Source organism: Stenella coeruleoalba, assembly GCF_951394435.1.
Source record: "Stenella coeruleoalba genome assembly, chromosome: 11".
Classification (NCBI taxonomy): Eukaryota; Metazoa; Chordata; class Mammalia; order Artiodactyla; family Delphinidae; genus Stenella; species Stenella coeruleoalba.
The window spans coordinates 99,894,056-99,906,420 of NC_137157.1; the positions used below are offsets into that span (position 1 = coordinate 99,894,056).

The window sequence follows — 12,365 nt, forward strand, 5'->3', positions numbered from 1 at the left end:
TGGGCATTCCCTAGCGGTCCAGTCGTTAGGACTCTGCGCTTCCATTGCAGGGGCCATGGGTTCGATTCCTGGTCGGGGAACTAAGATCCGCATGATGCACGACACGGCCAAAAAAAAAAAAGAAATTAAAATACTAATTTGTTTTAAAACATTTACACGTATGTTAATTTTTGTCTCTATAATAGTTCAGTCAACAAACCTTGTTTAGTACAACTGCTCTCATGATAAGATTTGCAGCAGTGTTTGAGGTTTAAAAGCCCTACTCTTTAACTAGGTTCTAGGCTAGGAATTCTGGCTCTGACATGTCTGAGGAATGCCTATCTGTATCCTTGGCAGTTGTAAGGTAAAAGCAGAGGAGGTTAGAGGGAAAAAAAGAGAAATAAACATATATAGAAAAAAAATAGAAACCTTGGACAACAGAGTAGGAAGAATTAAAAAAGAAAAAGCATCCCTAGTTAGTTTGCCCTTTCCTAGTGATTTTGGAAAGTGTGAACAGTTGCATTGCATAACTTGGAAGTGTGAACAGTTGCATCGCATAACTTGATTCAGGTTATCCTTCCTCATCTTTTTTTTGGTGTGTCATTTGTACCTCATTTCCATTTTGACAGGAAGATATGTTTTCTCAGAAGCAGGCCGTTACTTGAGATGGTAAAGGGTCAAAGTGCAGTGCTGTCTTACAACGGCGGAGTTGAGGTACAGGAAGAGTAGAGAGGGTTCCTTCTTCACTTCTCCGTGTGGAGTACAGGAAAGCCAGAACTTGTGTGGAGGATTGAAATCTGCTGGAGGGACGTCTACCCTTGAACCAAGGGTGTGCTGGAGGCTAAAACCTGAAACTTGAAAGAAAGAGATTTCAGACATAAGTACTACTTGTCAGTCACAAATGCTCCTTTCTCTCAGCTGTGTAAGTGAATGTTGACTTACTTTTAAAAGGAAAGAAACTACTAACCAACTTGTTTGTTTTCTTTCTCTAGTCATTATTCTTTAGTAAGTCAGTGAGAGGAACTGAACACATTTTCTGCCGTGTACCACAGTTGACAGTATAACAAGATCCAGATAATTCTGCCTGTACTTTACTTTAATTTCTGTGCAGTGCAAATTTTCAGGCTAAAAAGAGGGAAATAAAGCAAGCACTAGCACATTCGACTTCTCACATTTGTCTGAATGGTACATTCTCTTTTATTCCCAGAGTCCTCTCCCTTTATTAACAGTGCAGGAGTCAGAGGCTCGATGTGCTCTCTGGGAAAGGGGAGTTGGTCAGCCCACTGACTGCGGGATGTGTTCATAATGAGCTTTAATGCGCAGGCCTTTGCATGGAAATCTGTTACGACTGATAGGTTTTACAAGATCTTAACGGGAACGCTTTATGCCTGCGAATGGTTTAAAGTGCACCCTAGTTCCTTAGCAGAGGAGGATTTTTTTTTTATTCAAATGGATTTCTTTCCTTATATATTGCTGATACGCTTGCTAGAGTTTAAAATGAAATTGTAATAGTTTCACTGTAAAGCATTTGGAAATTTCCCTAATTTGGAAGTAGGTAATGGGAAAGGCGTCAGATGAAATTAGTTCGGGGTCTGAATTGTGAGATATTTCAGAGAAATGCAGTTTTAGTATTTCAAGTAGTTGCAGAAATATTAAGTGAAAAATGTGAAGTGTAGGATAGAGGATTTTATTGAGAGGTGATGATTATTTACAATTAGCAGGATTCATTTTATTTTTGTTACATTTTAAAGTTTGCAGTCATTTATTAAACATATTATTAAATATCTGTGTGCCCAATTTGTCACCTGTTTACAGTGTAGGGAGTAGATTCAGTGTGGACAAACTAGAGGCTGGGGGGTTAACTGATGAATTTGTTGTTTTAATGCAGGTGAGAGGTGATTATGGCCTGAACTAATGTGTTCAGATTTTGTCCTGGATTAATGTATTCTGCATTTTACTGTCTTAATGAAGTGTTTTATCTTGCAGGGGTTAATTGTGGATTAACTCGATCCTTAAGGAGACTTGCTTTTCCACTCTGTTGGCTCTAGTCTAGGTAGCCTCCCCTCCAGGGCTAGACTGTCTCTACTCCTAAGATGTGGCCTTCCTGGTGTCTCTGCTCAGTGCCTCTGATGTTCTCTCCACTCTGGCTCTCTGGAGCTTGAATTCTTCCCAGCCCCATGTGAGTTCAGGTAGTTGCTCGACTCGTAGCTCTCTGGTAGTTGTTCTGTCCCCAGTAGTTGTTCTTTGACACTGTGGAGTCTTTCCCTGTACATGCAGGCTTAGTATTTGGTCAAAGACTCCAGGGACCCCTGTCAGGTCAGCCGCTGCTGCTTTTCTGGCTAGCGTCTTCCTCTGTGTCGTTCTGCTCCGCACATTTCTACTGTCTTTGGGACTCTCACCCACTGATCTGTCTTCTGAGCTCTGCGGGACTGCTGTTTTCCGTTTGGTCTTCCTCTCCCTGCGTCACGTTGGATAGCAAGTCCGGACCATAACCTTGTTAGTTTCTCTTCGCTCAAGGATCATAGTCCTGTGCTGCTTGTTTTCCAGTGTCTGAAAACAGTTGCTTTTTGCATTTTTGTCTAATTTTAACATAGTTATGACAGGAGGGCTAGTCTTCTGTCTGTTACGATCAGATTGTGTTGACCTGGTAGAGGGTGAGAAGTAAATAGGAAACTCGTTGAAGGATTGAAAACAGACTATTGCCATGATTTGTTGATGCCTTATCTAGAGTACACCATTGCTTTCTTTAAAATGGACAGAGGAAATGAAAGGAAACTTAACTCGAGGCTGTTGTAGTAATCTAGGCTTAAACTAGACTGGAAGTGGAATGAAATGATAAATTCAAGGACTCTTTTGAAGCTGGAACAATTAAGACCTGCTCTAGAAGGTGGTAGGAAGTGAAGGTGTGTGAGGAATGAAAGGAGACACTGCTGTTTGGCTTGAACCACCGGCAGGGCAATGCCGTTTAAGGAGATGGGCAAGACTCATCAATCTTCAGAGGAGGGGCTAGGTTAAAGAGGAGAAAATCACGAGTTTTGTTTTGAATGAAATACGTTTGAGTGACCTAGTAAACATCTATATACATGTCAGATGGGCAGAACAAGGGCAGGGCTAGAGTTTCACCAGCACTGTTCAGATGGGAAGTCTCCATCTGTATTCTCTGCCATCACTAGGGGCTGTACCGGGGTACTCTGGTACTGGCTGACTCAGAGACATCGACAGAATCTGACAAGAAGATAGCCTGAGGAGGTCTGGTGACTTCAGGGGGATCCTTGAAGACCCCAACTGTGATACTCTACCATCTCCTCCTTTCCTTTCTGATCCTGAATGCACTGACATTTGGATTGAAAAAAATAGCTATGTTTTTCTGCTATTTGCTACAGGTAGACTGTTTAGGAAACTTGTTCAGCAGTCTTACCTTCTTTTTCTTTCTGATCGTAGCCCCTCTAGAGAGAGATTTCCATCGTAGGTAGCCCGGTGGTTGTTGCTCTGGGGGAGGATGCTATGCAAAGGAGGTCGTCAACACAAATGCTTTCAGTTGTTTTGTGCAGTGTGGACTGTGGCTACTTTGATTTCTCCTTTTTCTTTTTTTTTAAAATAAATTTATTTATTTTTGGCTCTGTTGGGTCTTTGTTGCTGTGCGCGGGCTTTCTCCAGTTACGGTGAGCAGGGGCTACTCTTCATTGCGGTGCACGGGCTTCTCATTGCGGTGGCCTCTCTTGTTGCGGAGCACAGGCTCTAGGCGCACGGGCTTCAGTAGTTGTGGCTCATGGGCTGTAGAGCGCAGGCTCAGTAGTTGTGGTGCACGGGCTTAGTTGCTCTGCGGCATGTGGGATCTTCCCGGACCAGGGCTCGAACCCGTGTCCCCTGCATCGGCAGGCAGATTCCTAACCACTGCGCCACCAGGGAAGTCCTGATTTCTCCTTTTAAAAAGGGACTATTTCTAATCCGCTTTTTGGATTGTTTGGAGTTCTGATAATATGTCTCAGAGTCCTGTGGAAGAGTGACACACAACATGGGGATGTGCCGGAGCTTCACCTCTTGTGGTGGCTGGGGTCTGTGTGACTTACCGTGTATAACCAGGTGTGCAGAGATGGGGACCCTCCTGTGCCCCTTAGCCTGAATGCAGTCTGTGTGCTCCCTGGTCCACAGGGAAAGGTCAGGAAGACAGAAAGTGGATCAGAGTATCTTACAAGGCCAGGGTAGTCATCTTTGCATGTAACTACTACTCACTTGCCTCTCCACTCTCCTGTTGAAAAAATGAGAGTGAAAAGGAGGACACTTACTCTCTTTTTTGCTTCTCTTGTATAGGAGATGCATCGGAGATTTGAGAATGCCCCCGATTCTGCCAAAACTAAAGCTCTGCAAACTGTTATCGAAATGAAGGTAAGTGAGAACTTCCTAAGGAATCTTATGTGTCATTTCACACTTTCAAGTGATCACACTTTCATGTGTGAGTTTAAGAAAGTGGTATGTAATAATAGTTCACTCGTTTTGTAGGCTGAGAAGGAATAGTAAGACTTAATGAAAACGACACATTAAATGAACTTCAGTTTCGTTTCCTCCAGCATTTCTTGGAGTCAGCTGTTCTGAAAGCTTTTGATATCAGGGCCCCTTATTCTCTTAAAATGACTCATTTCATTTGTTTTTAAGAAAATGTCTGCCAAATACCAAGTTTGTGCGTCAGTTCTTCTCTCGAGTAAGAATAGGGTTCCGTGAAAAAAGTACCTGATTCAGCTTGCAGCTCACAGAGCACCCAGTGCTGTCCTGGGAGCAGCATCACACCCAGGACGCAGCAGCCGGGCCTCCCCTTCCTGTTTCATCACACAGAATGGTACAAAGATACATACTCAAGGGTTGAGCATATGAAAAGTCACCAGGGACATTCCTAAGTGAGCCAGTGTTTTAAAAATGTTCTTTCTTATTTTTCTTTTTTGTCTGAGAGCGCTGACACTGAAGAATACACTGACCGCTAGTATGGTTTGACGCTGTTGTCCAGAGGCAACGAATGCTTTTGCCTGTCCTTTATACGTTTAGTGCATGTGTCAACACAGTGGAAAAGGCACATAAAGTCGTAGTATTATTATGAAAATAGTTTTGCCTTCTCAAAAGGGCTAGGAGGCACCCCCAGGTTTTCACGGACTATACTTTGAAAGTCTCTGCTTTAGGTTACTGAGTAGTTAGAAATCTTTAGGCTGAACGTTATGGTGATTGGTGACAAAGCACTCGCCTTCTATGTTAAATTCCCTGGATTCAAAATCTGGCTTTATTTAACCAGTTGTATGACATAGAACAAGTAACCTAACCTCTCCATGCCTTAATTTCTTTATTGATAAATGGCGATAACAATAGTACCTATCCCATGGGTTCTCTTGTGGTTTAAATTAGTTAAAACAAGTAAAACACTTTAAACAGGACCTGGCACATAGTAAACATTCAGTCAGTGTTAGCTGCTATGCTATTATTATTTTTATTAAAAACATATTCTTTCTTGCAAGAGCTAGAAGACTCTTACAGATAGGGACCCCTCCCTCTACCCCTCCTTCACTCTCTGTCTCTTTTTTTAACTTCTTTGTATCCCCTGAAAAGTTTGACACAGTGTTTTGCATCATGCGCCTTCATTTAATGTTTGTTGATGTGACAAGAATCTTTAGTTTTTGGTATATAAATAGTTTTATGAAAATAGATGCTTCTCAAGTACAGTTATCAGAATGGTTCTCTTAATTTAGATGATTTCCTCTTAAAACTATGTTTTTATTGTTGTATACATCTTTATTCTCACTGGGGAAAGGGTTTACTAAACAAATAGCAAATTAGTGGATTCTGGGTTCTTTATAGTTAGACAATTCATAGTCTTGAACGTAATCTTGTAAACAGCCTCTAGAAAGGTTTAATTACATGTTCACATTTCCCACAAGTTTATTTGTACATGTTATTTCCTGATCCCTGTTGGAACCTAAAAACACACGAGTGTACCTATGTTCACAGAATTATTTTGCTTGCCTTTTGATGGCATAGGGAAGTGTACTGGTTTTAACTGGCAGTAGATCTATTTTAAGTTGTGTTAACCTCCAGCCATTCTGCTAAGAAGTAAGAGACTGAGATTCTGGTGGCCCAGTGGGGTCAGGTGGATGTTATGTTGAAATTGCAGATGAAGTAGCTGAGATGCTGAGAGTGTGGCATGAGCTTGAGAGGATCATGAAGGTCTAGACTGGTCTTTGGGGGAAATGGGAAAGGAGGTGATGGTGGACTATAAAAGAGCCCAGCTGTCTTCAAGGTGACGTAACATTCTTTTCTCTCTCCTCCTCCTCTCCCTCCTCCTTTCTCCCACTTTCTTCCCTCTGCTTCCTTCTCCCTTCTCTAACTTTTTCTTTTCCCTTTAGCAGTGGAGGAGCAGGGAGGAATTACTGGACTGCTCTAGGGTTAGAGTTTTGCTGGGTAGATACAGCAGTATTACTGGGATGCAAGTGAATTGAGGGTGGAGGTGAAGGAGTAGTTGGGATGATCCGTCCAGGAATGTAGCCTGGATAGGAAGGAAGAGAATTCAGAATGGATGGACAGGTTGGGAGAAAACGTAGAAGTTAGGGAGGTGGAGGACTCAGTGAGATGCAAGAGCAGCAGTTAATGTGAGTGACAGTGTGTCAGGCCTGGGAGGAGAGTCCTGGGTGATGTGGTCTTGTAAACTGGATAGCTAAAATGGACCGGAGGATGCGGGCGTTGGAGTTACGGACGTCAAGGAAGTCGGACATTGAAATCCTAGGATTATGGCAAGAGTGGCATTTGAAGGAGAGATCTATTGTCAGCCGGGTGCTGAAGACTTCTTCAGTGGGCGGGAGTGGCGGGGGAGCCCCTAGATGGCAGCTGTGCGGAGGGAGAGTGAAGAGGAGTGTGAGCTTTAAATGGGAGCAGCGGGCTTCCCTGGTGGCGCAGTGGTTGAGAGTCCGCCTGCCGATGCAGGGGACACGGGTTCGTGCCCCAGTCCGGCAAGATCCCACATGCTGCGGAGCGGCTGGGCCCCTGAGCCATGGCCGCTGAGCCTGCACGTCCGGAGCCTGTGCTCCGCAACGGGAGAGGCCACAGCAGTGGGAGGCTCGTGTACCGCAAAATAAATAAATAAATGGGAGCAGCATCGAGGAACCTGGAGGTGCCCACACTTCTCCCTGCCACTCTGTGATGCTGGGGGATTAGTGGACTTCTCTGGAGAGCGTTCGGGGAAATGCTATCCTTTGGGAAAGCCTGGGTTTACTTAGAGCAGGGAGACAAGTTTTGAAAAAAAAGTTGAGGATTTGGGAAATTTAACAAGGAGCAGAGGATTTCAGTGGAATCAGTGGGGTTGGTTGATTAATGATGGGAGACTCAGGGCTGGGCAAGTATAGAGTAGTAAGATGATAAAAACTTTATTTATTTAGTTATTATACATTCTAGGAGTAAGAAACCTCCTTGGAAAGGGCTGTCCTCAAATAAACACAGCCTGAGTACTGGTCGGTGCTACAACTAGTCCAACATATCAGGCATTAATTTTCTGGCCTCATCCCAGAAAGTAGCCTGGAAGGTTCTTTTTCTGCCTCATGGTGTTCAGAGCTGCAGTTATGGTCCCTTTTTAGGTGCAGATTTTATGGTGCGTGATTTGATAGTGAGTGTCTGATTTGGTCGAGAGCTGCCTCTCTGTCTGTGCTGGGATTTTCAGATAGTGCATTTGAAGTCGTTTATTTATGCTTTATGGGCCAGGATAGTTTTAAACGAGTAAATCAAAATCCTGGTTTAGGTTTAGAACGTTTCTGATTGTGTTAATTTAATATGTTTAATTTTGAACTAAATGTAAGTTGCATTTGAATAGATTTGTAAAAGAAAATTTTTGTTGTGTTATTTTTAAAGGTAATGCAATGCAAGTCAGAGGAGTACAGCCCTCGCTTCTCCCCCCAAACCTAAAACTAGCTGGTTGTAATTGTCTCATGATAAGTCCTTTAACTCTTACCGGCACACTCTCAGATAGCAAGGAAAGTCAGTCAAGGCAGGCTTGAGGTAAAGTGAAAAGAGGAAGTCAGTCTCAAAATTTCTTCCTAAAGGAGTGGTTTCTATAAAATTCCAAATAACATAAAGCTATACTGCATTTATGCTCTTTGAGGTCTTTACTTCTTAGGTGAATAAGCATATGCAGCTATAAAGTATCTATTCTGTGTAGGGGTTTTTCTGTAATTGATGACATCTAAAGTAATCTGGGGATAAACTAGATACTGTGACAGACAAAACCAAGAAAATGAGTGTAGATGGTTGTTGTACTAGGAGGTGATATTCATGGTGATGCTGATTTATAAGGACAGTGATGTTTCTTTTTAGAAATCATTATGAGATACTTCACATGCATGGTGAAGTATAGCGAATAAGTAAGATTACTAATGCAGTAAGTAACCTCCCCTTATCTGCAGGGGATAGGTTCCACCACCCTCAGTGGACTGAAACCACAGGTGGTACCGAACCCTATATATACTGTGTTTTTTCCTATACATACCTATGATTAATTTTATAAATTAGGCACAGTGTGTAAGGGATTAACAACAGTAATTAATAGTAAAATAGAACAGTTATAACAGTATGCTGTAATGGAAGTTATGTGAATAGGTCTCATTCTCTCTCTCTCTCAGTATCTTACTGCACAAATCTAATGCCTTCTTCATCTAAACTAAGCACTTGTCATGCACTGTAGTCGTAACTTTTGCAGTTTGAGGTGCAACAGCAAAACTGGCACAAATTTCTTTTTCCTTCATCCCAATTTCACTCCTGGAAGATTCGTTCTTACTGTAGATCATAGCAACCTCAGCATATGATTTTTTCTCTTAGTGAGAACTTCCACCTTTTCACTTAAAAGAAGCACCTTACAGCTTCTCTTTGTCAAAACTGAATTGCCAGCATCACTACTCTTGTGCTTTGGGGACGGTATTAAATAAAATATTGTCACATAAAAACGGTCACTTGAACACAAGCACTGTGATGCCAGGACTGTCCATCTGATAACCGAGGTGGCTGCTGTGAGTGACTAACGGGCAGGGGTACACTGGACAAAGGGATGATTCACGTTCCGGTGGGACAGAATGGGATGGTGTGAGATTTCATCATATTGATTGGAACAGCGGTGCACAGTTTAAAACTTCTGAATTGTTTTTTTCTGGAATTTTCCATTTGATATTTTCTGACCGCAGTTGACCTCAGGTAACTGAAACCACAGAGAGCAGAACCACGGAAAGTAAAACTGTGGATAAGTCGGGACCACTGTGTGATAAAATGTAACTGTTAGCATAATTATTCATCCCTTTGTTTTTCTACAGTGGGAGGTTATCAGATCTTTATTATTGTAGATAGGGTTATACGAATTATTGTGTAAGTCTTTGAAACCTTCTTACTCTTTTCCCCACTCCTTTGGGAGCATAAGTAAGCCTTTTAGAGGTCATCAAGTAAAACGATAAAATATTATAGCTAGAAAAGGTTTTACTGTTAATATTACAAATGTTTTCACTAGAAGTTCGTTGACCATAAAGTACTAAGAAACTTTAACTAGTTTTCCATTGCTTCTACTTCTTCAGTTAATACTCTCAACTTTAATCAAAAGGGTGCAGAGGAAAGGCTAGAGGAAAAAATCATAGTATAGATCTCAGTCCTCCTCCTCTCCACCATATGGCCATGAAGGATATATTTTAGAAGCAAGGCACCAGTTGCAATATTTCTACATATTTGTTTATCTTTATTAAATTTCACATCTGTAAAGACAGGCTTGTGCGACCTCTCTGACTTTTTGCGAATACTTTAATGTCTAAATCTTCCTTTGTCCTCAGGATTCAAAAATTTCCTCTATGGAGCGTGGGCTCCGAGACTTGGAAGAGGAGATTCAGATGCTGAAATCGAACGGGGCTTTGAGTACTGAAGAACGAGAGGAAGAAATGAAGCAAATGGAAGTCTATCGGAGCCATTCTAAATTTATGAAAAACAAGGTAATGGTGTGTGATACTGTAACTTTTAAATGGGGTTTGAAAAATTGATGCATGTTCCTACTTCTGTAGTGATGGACTTCATGCTGTTTTATCAGGCTTCAGGGAAGAATACTTGTACCGTAATTCTTTCAGATAGAACTTTCCAGAATTAAAGTCAATTACTGATGTTGCATGGTTATTTCAAATTTCACTTAAAAGAAAAATTACTTGTGTGAGGCTAAGTGTGTATTATCACAGTTTAACATTTCATGTCTACCAGTACTTCTGAAGCGATTAGTAGGATTACATCCAGATGAGTTTTTCTCACTCTATGAAACATCATGTTCTTGATGTCTTGTGAACAAATTTAGAAGTGAAATTCAGCCTAAGAGACTGAATCCACCTCCCCTTTTTTTTTCCTGAAATGGCTTAAATAAAACCGTGTTTTCCCTTCAAACACAGTTCCCTAAAGGAAACCCCTTTGTGCTCTCCCTTGGAGAAGACCCATGTGTATCAGGTTTATTGTTTCCCACGTGCACTTGGGGTGTATGTACAGTAGGATAAGCATTGCTGAGACATATCAGTCTGTATTATAACCTCAGTCACAGTATTCCTTCCTTAGAGCCAAAGGCATTTATTTTGTTTCTATAAACTATTTTAGGTAAATTGGAGGATTTAGTTTATTACAGTTACCAGTTTATCAGGTCTGTGGTGTTTTAAAGATCATAATTTCAATTGTAAAATATTAGCTAGAAAGTAAGTGTTCCTTCCCCTCCCCCTGCCCCCCATATCCCAACTGTGTTAGTTCCCTAATTTCTCAGAAGTGAAAACTGTTCCTTTAATGATGCAGTTTCTGGCTTCTTTCTGTGATACCCATACCTGCATATAAGTCAGTAGAATATTCCTCTATTATTTTAAGAATCTGTTATCAATGACTATGGCCAATTTCATGTAACTTTTAGAACTTAAAACTTCACATATCCAACTTTCTGTTAGTTTTGACTTATCATTCTAACTTGAGAACAAAATAAAATATTGTCTCTGCTTCCCATTTGCTGATTAGCACATTTCAGTCCATTACCCTATGGGAATAGTGAGCCCATCTAGGGTCCTTTGAAGAGGAAATTAGGGGAACAGATTTGATTGTGTTATATGAGTTATTGTTATTTCCAGTTACTGCTCTGGCTCAAAAGCAGATAATAAAAAGACCTAAGTTGACACATGAGTGAAAAAGAATAACAATGTCGTGACAGGTAGAGCAACTGAAGGAGGAGCTAAATTCGAAAGAGGCTCAAGGGGAGGAGCTGAAAAAGAGAGCGGCTGGTCTTCAGGCCGAGGTCTTTGCCGTAAGATTTACCCTTTGCGTGCAGTGGCCCCACAGTGGGGCCCTGCTGCTCTGGCTCTGGGTGCTCACACTTTCACTCTGTGGTCGGCAGCTTTGCCCGGTACTAGCACTAACCAGCCTGCTCTGCTCTTTAACCGACTCCTGTTCACCCGTTTGACCCACGTGCCGCCCTGTGTGCAGCGAGCCCTCACGTGCTCTGGAAGCCCTGTCCCTGGTTTTTTACTGTTGCTTTGCCACTGTGTGGATGGTGCTTCAAAGCTGTTTTTTCTCGACTCCTTTCCTGTTACCAGAAACTTGTTGATTTATGTGAATGGTCTCTTTTCTCTTCTTAGGTACAAAGAATGTGCAGATGTTCTAGGTCCATCACCCAGGGTTTATTTCAATCTGATTTCTTGAGTGAAGTGCTTTACCTTCATATGTAGGCATCATCTTTAAGTCCCCGATAGGTGATTTTGCAACAAATTTTACTTTCTTTGGAACGAACAGATGTATTGAAGTGATTAGCTCATTTAGTTATCTAGTAAATTAGAAGTAGCATGAAACTTAAAGTCTCTAAATCTATTCAGTAGCTCAATCATCTGTCTAGAGAACTTGAAATTCCATTTCAAACTGTGATAAAATGATTATAATAAAATAGCTAACACTTGAGTACTTATTACAAGCATTTTATAACCTACTAAGGTAGGTATATTCTCAACCCAATTTATGTATAAGGAAGCTGAGGTAACACAGTGGTGCTCAGGAAACAGTTAGTAAGAGGCAGAGTTTGAGTTTTACACAAGCCATTTGGTTCCAGAACCTGTGCTGGTAAGCTCTGCACTCCACTGCCCTATACTAGGCTGTGCACACATTTGTCTCACAAGTGTCAGGAAAATAACTGCTTCTGAAAATTACGGTAGGATAAGACTGGAATGCAGCATTAAAAGAAAAAAAAAAACCACTTGTGCTAATTTAGTGTTTGCTATTTATGGACCATTTTATAGTATAGATAGAAAAGTGAGATATTTTGTCTAAAAGGGTCCAGTTTGGTTTGTTGTAACCATGTGTTGTCTAGAGGAGAAGTTGATCTATAACTTTTT

General features: G+C 41.4%; 1 protein-coding gene across 12 annotated transcripts in view; it reads left to right on the forward strand.

Moving 5' to 3' along the window:
* ERC1 (ELKS/RAB6-interacting/CAST family member 1) overlaps positions 1-12,365 on the forward strand; it is a 399,110-nt gene that overhangs the window by 91,463 nt on the left and 295,282 nt on the right. For 6 of the 12 annotated variants that reach the window (XM_079937377.1, XM_079937384.1, XM_079937383.1 and 3 more), the window contains exons 4-6: positions 4,291-4,365; positions 9,807-9,962; positions 11,195-11,287. In XM_079937377.1, the coding sequence (XP_079793503.1) occupies positions 4,291-4,365; positions 9,807-9,962; positions 11,195-11,287 (324 nt within the window). The remainder of the gene's footprint in view (positions 1-4,290; positions 4,366-9,806; positions 9,963-11,194; positions 11,288-12,365) is intronic. The other 6 variants (XM_079937382.1, XM_079937387.1, XM_079937386.1 and 3 more) reach the window with 2 other exon arrangements.